The sequence below is a fragment of the Thamnophis elegans genome, chromosome 5 (assembly GCF_009769535.1).
Source record: "Thamnophis elegans isolate rThaEle1 chromosome 5, rThaEle1.pri, whole genome shotgun sequence".
In the NCBI taxonomy this organism is placed as follows: domain Eukaryota; kingdom Metazoa; phylum Chordata; class Lepidosauria; order Squamata; family Colubridae; genus Thamnophis; species Thamnophis elegans.
The window spans coordinates 40459092-40477001 of record NC_045545.1 but is presented as its reverse complement, the minus strand read 5'-3'; the positions used below and the strand labels follow the sequence as shown (position 1 = coordinate 40477001).

Genomic DNA, 17910 nt, shown 5'->3' with positions numbered 1-17910 from the left:
TGTTATTGCTAGTATTATTGCTATATGTAAACTGGGAACTATTTTTTAAGTGCAGCAACTCTGAAGACCTTTAGCAATTGGTCGCTGACATTTCGTTGTATTGGAGCTATCTATATCAGGGCTACAAACACCAAGATAGCAGCAAATGTACAGAGAAACCTGTTAAGGTCATGTAGTGATGACATGAGTTTTGCAGCCCAGATCCAAAATTGTATGCTTGTATTGTATATTTATCAAACCTAGATATTGCATATCTATCTATCTATCTATCTATCTATCTATCTATCTATCTATCTATCTATCTATCTATCTATCTATCTATCTATCTATCTATCTATCATCTATCTATCTATCTATCTATCTATCTATCTATCTATCATCTATCATCTATCATCTACCTACCTACCTACCTACCTACCTACCTACCTACCTACCTACCTACCTACCTACCTACATCTATCTATCTATCTATCTATCTATCTATCTATCTATCATCTATCTATCTATCTATCTATCTATCTATCTATCTATCTATCTATCATCTATCTATCTATCTATCTATCTATCTATCTATCTATCTATCTATCTATCTATCTTTGATATTTTGCTACCACACATTAATCAACAATCTAACGGTGCTGTACATCTCCAGCTTTATTTTTGTAACTGATTTATTAATGAGCCTTCCTCCCCTTTTTGGCATCATTTAAAACCACAAGAGCAAAAAACTTCTAAAAAGCTAGGTTGTCTCAAATCAGATATAAAGCAATAGTTTAAAACAACAGTGATTTCAATGTTTCGATGTGAATTGTATTCTTCCATCTATCAGCCTGTGTCTCTCCAATAACAAAACCTCCTTAATCCTGTTGCCATTCGTGGATCAAGTTCTCCAAACGTCTTTATGAGCAAGTCCAAACAAGAAGATCTTTGCACCTTTTTGCTTAAGGTGCCTCTCATATAATGTCGTTGTCCTACGCTTATTCCACTTTTCAGCTTGTCTTTAATTCTCAGTGGTGGTATCAAAAGTTTTGCAAATGATATTTCATAAAGTATAAATTCTTTAATGCTTCTCATTCCTCCTACGCTCTGTCTTTCGAAGTAAATCTTCTGCGTAGCTGCCCCCCTTTCAAACGTTCCATCTTTTTCTCCCTCAGAGGTAAACCAGATGCCCGGAATGTCAGCAAATTGAGAATCTTCATCTCTGACATCCTTCGTTTGTATTTCAGGAACATTCAAACATTCAACATTCTCACTTTTTTCTTCATAATTTGATGTTAAAAACAGCAAATAATCCAGCTTTCTTTCAAATCTGCCGTACGTGTCAGATAGCTTTTGTAGTGCAGAAAAAATCATTTGAAATGAATCATTTGAAATTTGAACAGACGCCATATTCTTTTAGTATCATTGAACTTCTCTGTTGGTAGGTTTTTACGTCACACTGATTGTGAACCGTTGGTGGGCCCAATACACCAGCATTCCCCTGCCAGATCAGCTGATGTGTGTCATTTCCAGCAACGTTCATGGGAAAGATGACAAGGGTCGGATTTTGCGGCGCACACTCATTCGTTACGCCAACTTATCTTCTGTCCTGATCTTGCGTTCAGTCAGCACCAGAGTGCTTAAGAGATTCCCCACTATGGACCACATCGTAGAAGCTGGTGAGCCTGACTAGGAAGGAAAGATTTAAGGCTGGGTGTGTGTCTGTGTGTGAAAGTGGATGCAGAGAAACTTCTCACTTTGGGCTACTGCCTGGAAAGGGGGGGGGAGAAAAACAGGAAATCACAGGAGAAGCCAATATTGATCATCTTTGCAAGGCTCTCAGTCCTTGCCTTGGCTCATCTACTCAATGGCAGACTTCTTCACTATGGTGCCCTCAAGAACATTAGGACTATATCTGGCATTTAGGGGGCACAAGGTTAGGGACAACTTTTTTTTAATGCTTCATCTGTTTATTTTTTACTGCATCTCTATAAAACCATCTGGATGCAAAGTTTTCTTCAGGGACATCACTAAAACTGCTTTTGCTAGTAGCTAATTCGAGAACTCAGAATAATCCCTACATAGGCTGCCTATAATGCATCATATTCTAATCCAATTTCCCCAGTTTGTTGGCCTACAATTTTAGTGGCCTTTTTAACTTCTCAGAATCCCCCAGGCAGATTGGGAAAGGATGCTGTACTTTAAATCTTTCAAGCGAGTGGTTTTTGAGAAATTGGAGTTACAAAGCGAGGAACTGAGAAGAGACCTTGCACTTTTTCAGTTTAAATTTCCTCAGTCCATAATACGGTTCCTGTCAAATGCCTGTTCTACTTTTTAAAAAAGATTTTTATTATCCCACTTTTATTATGTTTATAAATTCAGGGCATTGAACATACCTAATATTCCTTCGTCCTGATACAGTACAAAGTATTACTGTAGTAATGTGACTCAGTCTGTTGTTTGAACCTGCTTCCAAGCCAATTTCTCATATCATCCCCACCCCCCTTACAGGTTTTATGACACAGGATGAACGTAAGAAATATGAGAGTCTCCATTCAGACTTCAACAAGTATTGGATCCCCTGTGTGTGGTTCACCAATCTAGCTGCGCAGGCACGACGAGAAGGGAGGGTCCGCGATGATGTGGCACTCAGATTGCTCATGGATGTAAGATCAAGGAACAATGGAGGAGGTTATAAGTACCCAAGTTTAAACTATTCCGATTCTTATTTTGCATCATTTGCCAGGGCTATTCTTGGCATTCTTGGGATATTCTTGCCTTTTTGAGGTCCAACATCTGGCAAAAAACCCTATTAATCTATATAAATCTAACAAATATTATAATTTATATAAAAGTGACTTCAGTTTGTTGCCTCTTACATTATTTTAACTTCACATATCCCACCTATGTTGCAAAATAACCCCGGTTCCATGAATTGGCTGAACACATTTATCCATCTTATCTATAAGCCTAACAGAAAATTACACATCAATTTAAAGGAAGCCTCAAAGATCAATATTGCAATACAGGAACAAACTGTTTAACAAAGCTGCAAATTCTGAAGCCTCTGGGTTTTTCCACGCAGGAACTGAACCTCTACCGTGCCAAATGCAGCATGCTTTTTCACTTTGACTGGATCAGTATCCCCCTAGTGTACACACAGGTCAGTGCAACAGGAAACATATAAACAAAAGTTTGTGATTGCTGCTACAGCTACCAAAGCAAATTAAAACAAATAAAAAATCAAGAGCCACAGTGAAATATTTGGAATTGTCACTGTTTTATAAGTGGGTTGTGAATGTGAATGAAATAAAGGTTTCAAGAAACTCATTGAAATGGGAAAATGGATTGCTTAAAAAAATCACTGAGCCCAGAGGTACCCAGTGATGATGTCTAATACCATGAATGCCATCTTCTCCACAGGTGGTCACTATAGCGGTCTATTCTTTCTTTGCATTTTGTGTGGTTGGCCGCCAGTTCCTGGATGGAGATCTAGACATATATGTTCCCTTGCCCACACTCCTACAGTTCTTCTTTTATGCTGGGTGGCTGAAGGTGAGGATGTTGGCTTTTAGCAAATAGCTTGATGATTTTTCATATTATAGTAATAATTTAATAAAAATAACTAGCTCAAAGAACCCCTGCCCTACAGTCTGTCCTACAGTCACTGAAACTACAGTCACTGAAAGGTGGCTCAGTGGCTAAGATGCTGAGCTTGTTGATCGAAAGGTCAGCAGTTCGGTGGCTTGAATCCCTAGCGCCACATAATGGACTGAGCTCCCATTACTTGTCCCAGCTTCTGCCAACCTAGCAGTTCGAAAGCACATAAAAAATGCAAATAGAAAAATAGGGACCACCTTTGGTGGGAACAGCGTTCCGTGCACCTTCGGCATTTAGTCATGCCGTCCACATGACCATGGAGACGTCTTTGGATGGCGCTGGCTCTTCAGCTTTGAAACGGAGATGAGCACTGTCCCCTAGTCAGGAATGACTAGCACATATGTGCGAGGGGAATCTTTACCTTTACAGTCAATCTAGTCTTAAATAGATTGCACAAACTTTCATGTTTGAGCTTTTGGTTGGCTTCATGCCAGTTTGTTCCACAGATTTTATTTGTGGAATAAACTTGTATGAAGCAAACCAGACACTCAAAACACTTCATCTTTCTCCAGTGAAAGTTTGCTGAATCTATCAACTATCCTTTCCTCTTCAGGCAACAAGATGTAGCTGGTGAAGCTCAGCTTTTTAATGTTTTTAAGTTGCATCACAATCTACATAAGGTCCATTTATTTCTGTTTAACAGATTGACTTTGGACTATTAAGGAGCAGCAATGTTCTTGCTACATAGCTAGCCTTTATGCATAGCTAGAGTAAGATTTACAAACACGCTGTTCATTTTAAGCAGATTCACAGCTATCTTTAAAATATTGATAAAGTGTTCCTTCCCATATAGGTGGCTGAACAAATAATTAATCCCTTTGGAGAGGATGATGATGATTTTGAAACTAATAAATTGATAGACAGAAACCTTCAGGTGAGTGTTACATAAATGTTTAAAATATGCTACTTAGAAACACAAATTATACCTGGTCTAGAAATTGGTGCACCAAGATGTTAACTATTGCTAATGATTTAAAATATCCTTATGGCAGCTTCAACAGCATGAAATTAATCTGGGAAATATGGGTAATCCCAGCCTTTCTCCATCTGATGCTGTCAGATGTATTTAATTTCAGACCATATGGCAAAATGGCACTGAAAGCCTACCATAAGAATAATTTCCAATAGTCCCAACATCTATTTTTCTTTTTTTCTCTCTGCAAAAGCAGACATTAAAAGGAACAATTATGCAAAGCAAATATTTGAATCTAACATTAAAGTACTGTAATCAATAGACATGTAGTTTCACCAGCTACTCTTCAAAAACAGAACAATTCTTTGTTTTGGCTAGGTATCGTTGCTTTCAGTGGATGACATGTACCAGAACCTGCCTCCAACTGGGAAGGACAAATATTGGAATGAATCTACAGCTCAACCACCCTACACAACAGCCACATTGGCAGAGACCTTGAAACCTTCCTTCATGGGCTCCACCTTTGATATGCGGTAAGTTTAATTGCCAAATGCATTTGTCGTCAGACAACTACCTTTTGAGGCTACCAAATATGACAACTGCCTGATAGAATCACAGCTTTGGTTTTGTGAACTTCCTCGCCCAAATCAATAAAATAACTTGATACATATAATCTATCATGTAACATATGACTATTCACACTGTCATAAAAAGTTTGGAGCCTGTCTATGGAAGATAATTTATTCTTGCCAATGCCTATCCTGGAAAATTTCTAATTTTCTTTAGAACTGCACATTGGCAGTTTGGGGGCAAGCAAGTTTCTACTTGAAATAAATTTTAAGGAAATTGAAGAGGAATAAATAGCATGATTGGCATTCATGAAAGTATCAACAAGCACTGTAATAGGGCAATTTATTGATACTAGATGGAAATCAAATTGATGCAACAAAGCTCCTCCTAGATATTCAGTTGTAATCTGGTAACTTTTTCCAACTAATAAATGTTATTAAAGTCATAAGCTTCCATGACCTGCAGCTGGCTTTAACTGATGCACCAGACTGAATTTTAACCATACTAGCACAGCTCGCCTACAATCCCATGTATCCATCTTCCTTCCAAAATATCATTAAATTCTCGCTTTCATAAGCTATAACCACTATGTTCATGAAGTTTGGGACGATGGGATTTATAGCCCAAGAGAAGCTTGTTTATCACTCAAGGAAGATGGTATGCTTAGAGATTAGGAACCTATTTAAAGTCATCTATGAAGGGGGAAAAAAGCAGTCCATAAAACTATATGATACAGGCTGCTTATTTAAGTTAGCCATTATACAATTAAATCAAATACAGGTAGTCGACATACAACAGTTCATTTAGTGACAAAGTTACAATGGCCCTGAAAAAAATGACTTATGATCATTTTCATTTCTGACCTTTGTAGCATTCCTATGATCATGTAATCAAAATCCATATGCTTGGCAACTGAGATACTTGTGTTTCAAGGTCATGTGATCACCTTTTGCAATATTTTGACAAGCAAAATCAAGGAGTAAGCCAGATTCACTCTACAACCATGTTACTAATTTATCAACTGTGGTGATTCACTTAACAATTGTGGCAAGAAAGGTCATAAAATGGGGCAAAATTCACGTAGCAACACCTGTTTCTGCAAATAAAAACAAATTCTACATTAAAGCAAATTCTACATTTAGAAGGGCACTAAGAGTACACCAAATGTGAAATTTCAGACACCTCCCACAGATGGCAATGTATAGCACAGGTATTCTGTTGTACTCAACAACAGATTTACTAGAAGCAATTGACTGGAGAACACTCTACTGGAGTCTGCCACAGCATAGGTGCGTCACTATACCGTTTCTCCAAAAATAAACCCTCCCTGGATGAGACCAATCGGGCTTTTGAGCGTATGTGCTAAAGTAAGCCCTTCCCGAAAATATTTAAATGCATGCGCAGCTGGTCCCCGCCATTTCCTGGGAGTGGGAAACATGCTCCATATGCACCTGCCATCCACATGGAACAGCCTCGTGGAGGCTGCTCCCGCAAACCCTAGCTACTGTGCCCCTTCTCTTAGTGGTGGCTGCAAAAAGAGCAGCAGGTCCAGCGATGCTAGGGATGGCAAGAATGTGGCAGAAACAGAGACAGAACTTCTGGCCCTTTCTGGATCACCTGATCCGCAGGCGGCGGTTAAGGGACCACCTGCATCTTAAAAATAATCAGAACTCCCCGAAAATAAGGCTTATTTCAGGGGTCAAAACAAGACCCTGTCTTATTTTTGGGGAAACACAGATCTGTCCTTCCTTAGCTCTCAAACCACCTTTAGTATGCTAAAGGAGTTATCAGCTAGGGTCAGACCATTCCTATCACCTTGGCTAAGTCAGTGTACTTAGTTAATTTGTACCTAGATCAGTAAATTTATTGCTTCACGTGTTATATATACCAAGTCACTATCACTATCAGCTGGAATGGAACCAGGAATCATCCTGATTTTTTATTTCACTGTTGTGCATGTACTGAATTGTCTTTCCCCCTTTGTGTAGGATGAGCGATGACCCAGAGCAGAATCAGCAGGTCGATGCCTCACCCAGCATGAACCGCATACAGACACCTTTGCTCAGCCGCTTTTATGCTGCTGCTGCCTCTCCAGCAATTAGCCTCAAAAATTTTGGGAAGGGCAACCGGATTTCCCACCCTCAGTTACTGCGCTTGAGATCTGAGGGTATCTTTCCTTCTGCCAGTCCCAACTTCAATCGCAGAGAAGATCCAGAGGCAGTTGGCCGTATCGACGAGGAAGAGACAGAGGACGAGGAAACAGGAATTAGTGAAACCGGTACGCCTCACAATGCAGAGAGAAAAGATATACCCATTATTACTGTGATAGGATCCCTAGATGACAGCATCAGCAGTATTGAACAGCCATCATCTAGCTAAGATCATCAAATTTCTGGCTGCAATTATTTGATCAACTATGGCAGGGGTGTCAAGCTCAAGGCCTATGGGCCGGATCCAGTCTGTGGGGTGCTTAAGATCTGGCCCTGGAAACAGACGACCAGCCTGTGGTGCATCTGCCAGAGAAAAGGGAGCTTGGGAGAACCACACATGCCACCCCCCCCCCCCCCAAGCTCTGTTTTCACTGGCAGGGGGTTGCAGGAGGCAGTCACAGCCAAAAACAGAGCTTAGGGACCCATTTCCACTGGCAGAGTGCTTGGGCCACCATAGGTTTCCCTGAATAACATTGAGCTGGCCACTCACCCTTGCCCCCCAAGGTCAAATACAACCCTGATGCAGCCCTCAATAAAATTGAGTTTGACACCCCTGAACTATGAAGATATTTTCAGGTTATATTTTTAATGACCAGAGATCCTGACCATTTTCATCAGCACACAAAAAAGCAAATATGGTTGCTGGGAAATAAATTTCTGAACTCCAAGAAAAGTAAAAAAAACCCACACATTTACTGGTACGTAAAACTGGACTATGTTCTCCTTCCAATCACCCCAAGCAGCCCACAATCCACAAGTCACTTCCATTACGGTAAACACATTGCCATTTATTTGGTCATAGACCCCTTTTCACTCAAAATTAACCTAACATGTTGTTCTTGAGTTCTTTGTGCCTTCTGTATTTAGCTGTCTGGGTTCTTTGTGCCAGATATATTAACAGAGATATGTATTTTCTTTAATAACCTAGCCAAACTTTGTTTAGCTTATGATTAATAAATAATCTTTTAAACATGTGTGTTCTGCAACTTTTTATAATTTAGGTATCTGAATAATAGTAAAATCCAGATGAGCCAAATATTCAACTAGGAAGATACTGTGTGTTAATTCTTAATTTATTTAATTGGAATCCATGCATTTTCAAAATTTAACAGCATAATCTTGTTTATTCAGAGGTAAATCATAACTTCAAGTGAAACTGACTCAATAACATTAAGATTGACTTAAGGAGGAAAATATGGGCACTGAAAAAGATTAATCTGCATAAATATAAAAACTCTGGATGAAGGAGCAACATTTAGATTTGGTTAATATTATATTTCAATTGCTGAATTTAGCTTATGCATTTGTCCAGCTTTCTATCAACAATTCATGCAATTGCATAGTTATATAATTTCACGTTACAACCATTTATGAAAATCTTTCTCATTATCCTCCATTTTCAACTGGGGAATGGCAGCAACAGGTCCTCTCCCAAATAAAAATGCAACAAGTTTAGAAAACTAAATAGCTTTTGAAAAGATCAGTGAGAGAAATTTCAATCTTATTGCTTTTCTTGGGGCTGCAGTTAAGTTATAGCTTGGCCTACAAGGAAACACATTTGGCACCAGACTGAAACAAGCCGAGACTTTCTTCCAATCTACAGTCCACAATATTAGTATAAATTCCACTCCAACACTGACCACTGATATGCTTTGTCCCAATGCCCATAAATAACCACATTAATCATTTACAAGACTCTGAGATATTTATTAAGCCTGTTGGATACAATAAATGTATTCATTTGCCTTTTCTGGCCTTGATCTTCCTCAGATAGAATTCTAGTTCCTTGCCTTCCAAAATGTAGCCATCTGCTCGGCCACATTGTCCAGGTCTGGAGGCAATGCAAGCTGAAAAAGGAAAGGACAAAATTAAAGGAAAACGTGTCAATTAATACTGGTGAACACACTTAACAGCCTTCCTACAGATGAAGTTACCTTCAGAACTTGAAATGTCACCACTCACATTCAGCAGCAGAACTGGACAAAGTTTTCATCACAAGATCAACTTCAAATCCCTGGTCAATTATGCAGGATAACATGGGAATCCCCTGACACTTGAATTTCTGGTTCTAACTCGTATAAAGTATCAAGAACTAGGCAAAGGCTCTAATAATTGTCAAGTTAAATATTATACCAAGATTTGAAACAAGTAAATCCTGCCCTAGAATAAAGCAGCTGTGACTTTGTCAACTCTGAGTATAGACTGCCACCATCACATAATTTATCAAAATAGTACATCTTCTGTGTCTAGCAAGCTCAGTTTTCTATCTTTTACATCTTACCAAGTAGCTTTCCTTGTTGGAACTGCTCCTCTAGGAGGCTACTGATCTTGGCATTCTTTTTCCGTTCATCATATTTCTTTTGAATTTTCTTTGAACGTTTTTTGTTTAAAATTTCTTCCTCCTCAGGGGTCTGGAACAAAAGCAGAAGTGCAAGCCGTTGTTATTTCCCATAATTCCACAAACACCTGAAACATTCAGCAGATTTGGGGGTTGTATGTTTGAATGTTTGTTTGAATGTTTATTTAATTTGTATGCCGCCCCACTCCCGAGGGACTCGGGGCGGCTAACAACCAAAGGGGGGAAGGGGATACAAATAAGACAAAGGACAGACAGAGTAAAAAACAACAGCAGTCACAACATTTCAAGTGGGGCTGGAAATTCATCAGCCCCAGGCCTGCCGGAACAACCAGGTCTTCGTGGCTTTGCGGAAAGCCTGGAGGGTGGTGAGGGTCCGGATCTCGACGGGGAGATCGTTCCAGAGGGCCGGAGCAGCCACAGAGAAGGCCCTCCCCCGGGGATTTGCCAGTCGGCACTGGCTGGCAGATAGAATTCGGAGGCAACCTAATCTGTGGGATCTGATCGGTCGTAGGGAGGTAACTGGCAGGAGGCGGTCTCTCAAGTACCCAGGTCCGATACCATGTAGGGCTTTAAAAGTAATGACTAGCACCTTGAAGCATGTCCGGAGCCCAATAGGCAGCCAGTGCAGCTCGCGGAGGATAGGTGTCACGTGGGTGTATCGAGGTGCATCCACAATCGCTCGCGCGGCTGCATTCTGGACAAGCTGCAGTCTCCGAATACTCTTCAAGGGCAGCCCCATGTAGAGCGTGTTACAGTAGTCCAGTCTTGAGGTCACAAAGGCGTGAGTGACTATTCGAAGGGCCTCCCGGTCCAGGTAGGGTCGCAATTGGTGCACCAGGCGAACCTGGGCAAATGCCCCCTTGGTCACAGCCAACAAATGATGTTCTAAAGTCAGCTGCGGGTCCAGGAGGACTCCCAAATTGTGAGCCCTTTCTGAGGGGCGTATAATTTCACCTCCCAGCCTGAGAGATGGAGTAAATAGCCAATCTTTGGGAGGGAGCATCAATAGCCACTCAGTCTTGTCAGGATTGAGTGCAAGCTTGTTCATTCCCATCCAGACCCCGACAGCCTCCAGGCACTGACACATCACTTCAACCGCTTCACTGAGTTGGCACGGGGCGGACAGATACAGCTGTGTATTGTCCGCATATTGATGGTATTTTATCCCGTGCCGACGAATGATCTCACCCAGTGGCTTCATGTAGATGTTAAATAGGAAGGAGGACAGGACCGAACCCTGTGGCACCCCATAATTGAGGGACCTAGGGGTCGACCTCTGCCCTCCGACCAACACCGACTGCGACCTGTCCGAGAGGTAGGAGGAGAACCACCGAAGAACGGTGCCTCCCACTCCCACAACCGCCGCAGAAGGATATCATGGTCGATGGTATCGAAGACCGCTGAGAGGTCAAGGAGCACTAGGATAGAGGCATGGCCCCTATCCCTGGCCCTCCAGAGATCATCGATCAGTGCGACCAAAGCAGTTTCTGTGCTGTAGCCAGGCCTGAATCCAGACTGAAAGGAATCCAGATAATCGGTTGTAAAATTAAAAACTAACATTGTGCAAAATGGTGAAAACTGTTCTGCACATAAAAACTTGTCTATGCCTACACCAAAACATGTTATGTGCATAAGTGGAAGAGAAAGGAAACCACTTGGAAAATCTAAGGTGGGAGAGGCCATTTTATCTGGTTGGACAAACTGCAAAGTCAGATTAGCTTTGGTCACTGCCAATTTCCCCAGGTTGAACAGCAGTTTATTCAACCAGCCTATCACCCCCATTTTCCAAGCACCATTTCCCCCTTCTACTTCCCTATAGCCACTAATGCCCAGTTCCTTATAGTCAGGAAAGAACTGGAAATATAAGCGTGCCAATTAGATGTGCAGTGTCTAAATAAACACAGATAGTGGCAGTCAGAGGAAGGCACTAGGAATTTACAAATAATAAATGTACATATATAGGCCAATTTAGATGAAGAGCTATAGGTGTGAGATGTACAGGTCTTGTCCTACTCATCCTGTCAAACTTCTCCAGATTTTGTTTCAGCTAATACCCAGGGCAATCAAAATGCTTTGAGTATTGTGCATTCTCCTAATTACAACCTTTACACAGCATGACCGGTGTGCTGAACTCTTTACTACTTTAAAACAATTTCCAAATAAATTGTGATCTGAGCATTGACGGGATAACAGATTAGCAGCATTTTTCAAATTGGAATCCACAAAAAGTAATTTATAGAATCCTTTTTATTCAAAACATTTGCCTCCATACTTCAGCACTAAGATGCTCTATATTGAAAAGGGATCCTACACAGCTTGGTCTCATGTCTCCTTCAGATCAGTCGATATCCATCATTGTCTTTCAGCAGCAGAACTGGTTAATGGTATCATCATCAGAAGACAAATATATTTTTAAACCCCTGAATAGAATAACATGTCACCTACCAGCTTGGCACCCTTTTTGCGCCCAAGAGGCAAGGCATAGTGGGCTTCATACCAGTGTCGGTATGGAGTGCTGTCAATGAGGACAATGCAATTTTTGACCAGGGTCTTTGTGCGCACCAATTCATTATTGGATGCATTGTAGACTACATCAATTATTCTGGTTTTGCGGGTACAGCCTGTAAGGATAAAAGGAATTTATTTCTCAAGAGTAAGAAACCTGAATGCTATTAAGAATCTTGGTGTACATAAAAATAGGCCTTCACACACTGTGCAGGATCTGTATAAATTCTATTTTATAATATAGCAATAAATTTTGACTGCTTCCATTTCCAAAACCACCCCATTTAAAAGAATAAAGAACAGAATTTCAAAGAGAGAATTTACAAACTCTGAAGTATGTGACTCCTCAAACTAGGATGACTAGAAAATATGATTGCATTTGCAAAGAGCATGATGACCCTGCAACACAAACGTGCCCCTTTACACATACGTGCAAGATCACTGATAATGATGCAAAAAGGACCGAGCTTGTGTCACAATAGTGATCCCCTCTGAATATTTCTGCAAAATATCATAATCAGCCTTCTAATTAGAAAATACAAAAATAGACTTGTTTATCTTATGTTATCTTCAGCAGCTCCAATAAGATCCTCATAACCAAGCTCAGTAACAAATATGAAAAAAAGAAAATCTGCAGGGGCATATTAACCTCACCGACCAAACAAACACCAGGATTATGAACTGACCAGTTAAGTTACACCTGAATAGGAACAAAGCTACACTCTTGAGCAAACATGTAACCCCTCCCCCCCAAATACTAGTGGGGTAGCAAACTAAACATGCAAGCAAAGGTTCAAATTTATTGCATGGCTGTTTTAATACTTGTTAACATGGCTGTTAAAATACTTGTGCCATCTACAACATTCTTGTCTCTTCACCACTGAATAAGTCTTTAAATCCATGCTGACCATTTGTTTAAAGTTAGCTAATATTTTTCATTATTTCTCTCTCAACCCCTCAGTTTTTCCAGACTTGAATACCTTTCAAACTTATATAAACTATTTGTCTTCCCTTTAACATCCCTATAATAACGCACACTCTCAGCAGGGGTGGGTTCTAGCCAGCGTTACTGCTGGTTCGCTCATGGGCAATCTTTGCCCGTGCACAGTTCAATAGAAATTGTTCTGCGCATACGCAGAACTAAAAAATAAGATGGCGGTGGCAACTGATTTGGCGATGTGGCCAGCCTGGGTCGCTGCTGGTTCTGTGACCCTGGCCAGCATACCACTACTGGTTTGGCTGAACTGGTAGGAACCCACCTCAGATAACTCAGGGTAACTATGACACTCTTATCACCGAGAGCTAGGAATTCACCAAAGCTCTCTTAAGGTCAAAGTTATCATCACAGTTTTTTTTATTTGTGCATCTACACTAGGTTACTAATACACCCTCCCCCCCAAATACTGTACATAACATCTACTTTACACTTACATTCAGATCCCCAAGAGAAGTTTCCAACATCCAAACGCAGAGCCCGGTATTTTTTATTGCCACCACGAACTCTTACTGTATGAATTCTTCTGGGGCCAATCTGCAACAAAGTACCACAGGTTTGTTCAAACACAGCAATTCGTGGAACTAAAATATTGCCTCAAATGTCCATCCTAAATGGCAACATGGTCAGTGTAACTATGACAACCCCTAGCATTAGTGACTGTGATGAAGACCAGAACAGTCTACACACTCACCTAAGGTGTACTTCTCATCACTCCAGTTGCCTCCACAATCAGAGGAACAGTATCTCCAAACTAAAGCACTATGCAATTATCTCAACATGACCAAAGTTAACTCTGGGTTTAAGTTTACTTCAAATCTTAGCAATAGCAGTTAGACTTATATACCGCTTCATAGGGCTTTCAGCCCTCTCTAAGCGGTTTACAGAGTCAGCATATTGCCCCCACAGTCTGGGTCCTCATTTCACCCACCTCGGAAGGATGGAAGGCTGAGTCAACCTTGAGCCAGTGAGATTTGAACCACCGAACTGCAGATAGCAGTCAGCTGAAGTGGCCTGCAGTACTGCACTCTAACCACTGCGCCACCTCGGCTTTTATCTTTTAAGGACTACAATAATTTCAAATTAATTAGTGATATGGTGCCCCGATTAAGCATTCCACCACACATATGCAACACGTTGGTATACCTAAAGTAGCTCACATCTGTTTCACACATAAACAAATCATTGTTGACATATAAAAATGGTACTGCAATTAAATTCAGGGGCACACTAATAACAGTTCTTAAAAATATGGGTGCAGAAGCCATACTATTGTTGTATCATAAAGTTTTATTATAGTTATCCTTTACTTGGACATTTTAGAATTAGCAAATTTCTCGTTACCTGCTATTAAGTGTTCTGGATTAGTCCAGAATGAAGAACACTTGAAGTTTCCATGTGTTTTTTCTGCCTGGAAAGGTGGTTTCCCAGTTGGCCTATAGCAATCCACATTATTCAGGAAACTTAAAATACTTTACTCCTAACAAAGTAGCCTGAACTCTAACCCAAACATCTCCGCCCACCCCCCGAAGCAATTCAGCGAACGTACTTTAGTATTGGCAGGAGGTCGCCCCAACTCATACTTTCTTTTCTTGTGGTAGGGCTTCCGCTTTCCCCCGGTCTTACGGCGTTTGTGCCAATTATCCCTGGAGATACCTGCGTAAAAAGAGAAAAATGGATTAAGAGTGGTCGTTAAAGCTGTCCCTCCACGGCTTGCAGGAGTTCATTCTGCCCAGTGTTACTCAGTTCTCCAAGGTAAGTCTCCGCATGGCACACTCGGCCTTAATGCAGCAGTGGAAAAAAGTTTCATCATTGCAACGTCGGGCAAAGAAACAAAAAAGGGGGCTTTAAGGCGAGAAAACAATTTCGTTCCATGAAGGCCCCTCTCTCCTTAAGAAGAGGTGGCTATACTGCGGCAATACACAGCAAAGGCCGAAGAGGCGTCCGGATCCAAAGCAGGCCGAATGGCAATTGCTACAAAAAACTAACCATAATATCACGCGCATTTAACGTGGTAAACATCCTTCTCCCCGTTACTCGACTGGGAGCTTCGCGGGGATGTCTACGGGGCGGATGGGGACGGATGAAACCACGACGTCCCTCTCCCTCTAACAACTCACCCATCCTACTCCCAGGCGCCGATTGCAAAAAAGAAGGACGCAAAGCATTTCGGGACGGATTGTTCCCCGGGAAATCTCGCGGCGAAACACTCTCCTCAGTCGACGCGCATCGTCGCGTCATCAAAATGGGACATTTGAAACAGGCGGAAGGAGGTGGCTGGTGGACGTTCGTTATTGGCGTGACCGGGCTGGACGTTTTTTTTTATTGTTTGTGTGAAAAGAAGCCGATGAGGTGTATTCCGGCTTGTTTTTCGAAGAATTGCTGAAAACGGGGACGAGGCCTGCAAATTTTTTAAATGATTGTTAAGGTTGTTGCTTGGCAGGGATTGTTTTTGAGAGGAAGGTGTTGCTGTTGATGCTTGGAACCAACTGATAATCTGTTTTCTACACCAAGGGTCTCAATCTTTGGCAATTTTAAGATTTGTGGACTTCAACTCCCAGAATTCATCCGCCAGCTTTGCTGGAGGAGGAATTCTGGGAGTTGAAGTCCACAAGTCTTAAAGTTGCCAAGGTTGGAGACCCGTGTTCTACACGATGTTAAAAACAGCAACGGAACGTATAGATATTGTAAAGGTAAACTAATAACGAATGTAGCTTATGGTGTTAGAGCTACTACACCTGGACTGTCTTCGGGCGGTCGCCGATGGCGGTAAATAAACTGAACTCCGTTATCGAGTACAGTACAGGGTAGCCCACAGGATTTTGCGTCTGAGGTCTGATTTATTCAAAACACTAGTCTAGACCATGTCTTGGGAGTGAAATTCATGTTTTCTTCTGCCATTTCACAACAGATGGGGAAGATCTATCTTGCCTCTCAAATAGCCCCTTAATCTAAAATGGCCATTTATAAATATTAATAAACAAGTCATCACTAGGGCATGTCATTAGCGAGTGCAAATGGTTAGTTGCCTTTGTCCAATAGTGAAAAAACTTAGGACTAGACCTGGGTAGAATTTTCAGTAGGAGACACCAGGTTATTGTGAAGGTTTTTGCTGCAGAATATTTGAACAGCCATTCGTTAGAACCTGTTCATTATTTGGCACGATTAAATCCATGGAAATTTATCTTAGATCTCATGACTGGAGCCTATCATATTACTGCAAATAGAAATGCATTTTGCTCTAATTGTGCTTATATTTATGGTATCATGCATGCTTTGTTTAGCCTGATATGCCAATATTCCTCTGAAGTTTATCAATTTTTAATTAATTTTCAACCATTTACGTAACTAGGAACATAATTCAGTTTATACACAAACACACTGTACAATTTATTTCTCAGATGCTAACCAATCATCAGCATTGCTTTTTACCCTATCCAGGATACAAAGAGTATCTTGTTAATTACAACCTCTGGTAATTTTCATCACAGTATTTCAAAATGAAGAGTCAGTTTATAGAGGGTGCATAGTATTTCATCCACATTTGAGATACTACTTTAAGTTTTGAAGAAGAAAGCAGTTGTATTATTTCAGATCATTTTTGTTTACAGTTGCTGTAGAAAACCTTTTAAAATGTTTCTAGTGATTAAAAATATTCCTAGTCAAGGATACTTTTTCTCTCATATTGGCATATACTTTCAAATATTCAAACAGGATTATTCTCCATTGTAATATCTTTTGTTTGGCGCTGTTCTCGATTCATGTACTGCAATTAAGGTTATCCATAGACAAAGGCATTTTGATATTCTGCTGAAAAATATTCCTCAGAAAGATTCTAAAGTTATATTCTACATGGTTTATGTCACGGAAGTAGTTTATGCATTCCACTTGTTAAAACTTTCAACTACAGGAATGTTTGGAGGGATATGACTAATTACTTTAAGAGCTTTTTATGTATAGTGCTTACTATGCAACCCTTGGACATAGTCCATGGACACTTGAAAGAATACATGAATATAAATGCGTTTATTATCATCTTAGGATACATAATTGTTTACTAATGCAGCAGTCAACATTAAAAAAACTAGTTCAAAGACAATTGCAGAAGAATGTATTCTTTCCAAACCCCATATCCCACTGTAATTTTAACATGCAATTTTAAATACTTGCATCACACAGATGCTTTTTGCCTAGTTGGCAAGGAGTGCTGCATGAAGTTGAGGTATATTGGTTTCTATTATATAGTCAGACTGACTTTACAAATTAAATGCTTTATAGTTTGTTCATCTATTAATCCTAATGAGTGCTAGCTTGGCAAATTTTTATGTTTAGCAAAAACTCCTTTCATGTTCTAAAACAATCAGTGAGCTCTAGTGTCTTGTTCCTTGACCATTAGGAATGTAGTACTTTGGATGCCAGCCATTATATAACCTTATGCTGCTTTATGGATATATGCCAGTACAGTCTTAAGAGTTTTGGCAGACTAAAGTATGGATCTGCTCATAAAAGATCTCTTCTGTGGGAATTTAATTATAGCCAACCTTGACCGATCTTCAAATCTAAGATTTGCACTTGGGTAGTATTAGGATAGAAAATTACCAGGAAATTCAAGGACTATAACCTAGATTAAAAAGTTGAAAAAACATCTTGGAAGAAGGCAAAAGCAATGGCTTCTATATTATTCCAAAAGAATTATACAAACTTGCTTTGAAAGTCATAG

The 17910-nt window shown here is 40.4% G+C and overlaps 2 protein-coding genes and 3 non-coding genes across 5 annotated transcripts in view; 1 reads left to right on the top strand and 4 right to left on the bottom strand.

The window, feature by feature from the left end:
* The window catches only part of BEST4 (bestrophin 4), a 30636-nt gene extending 22968 nt beyond the window's left edge, over nt 1-7668 (top strand). The window contains exons 4-10 of the mRNA XM_032217526.1: nt 1425-1658; nt 2491-2645; nt 3065-3142; nt 3403-3534; nt 4433-4513; nt 4931-5085; nt 7111-7668. Coding sequence (XP_032073417.1) covers nt 1425-1658; nt 2491-2645; nt 3065-3142; nt 3403-3534; nt 4433-4513; nt 4931-5085; nt 7111-7501 — 1226 coding nt within the window. The 3' untranslated portion in view covers nt 7502-7668. The remainder of the gene's footprint in view (nt 1-1424; nt 1659-2490; nt 2646-3064; nt 3143-3402; nt 3535-4432; nt 4514-4930; nt 5086-7110) is intronic.
* A 1347-nt stretch (nt 7669-9015) lies between these two features.
* RPS8 (ribosomal protein S8) lies at nt 9016-15413 on the bottom strand. The gene is made up of 6 exons (XM_032217533.1): nt 15311-15413; nt 14740-14846; nt 13628-13727; nt 12137-12312; nt 9614-9743; nt 9016-9179 (listed from the first exon to the last, which is right to left on the bottom strand). The coding sequence occupies exons 1-6, from the start codon at nt 15312-15314 to the stop codon at nt 9070-9072; spliced, it is 627 nt and encodes a 208-aa protein (XP_032073424.1). The 5' UTR covers nt 15315-15413; the 3' UTR covers nt 9016-9069.
* On the bottom strand, nt 9264-9332 carry LOC116509829. Its single transcript, XR_004255549.1, has one exon. It is a non-coding gene; the product is annotated as a small nucleolar RNA SNORD38 (small nucleolar RNA).
* On the bottom strand, nt 13811-13912 carry LOC116509830. Its single transcript, XR_004255550.1, has one exon. It is a non-coding gene; the product is annotated as a small nucleolar RNA SNORD46 (small nucleolar RNA).
* Nucleotides 14928-15009, bottom strand: LOC116509828. The gene has a single exon (XR_004255548.1). It is a non-coding gene; the product is annotated as a small nucleolar RNA SNORD55/SNORD39 (small nucleolar RNA).
* Nucleotides 15414-17910: the final 2497 nt, after the last annotated feature.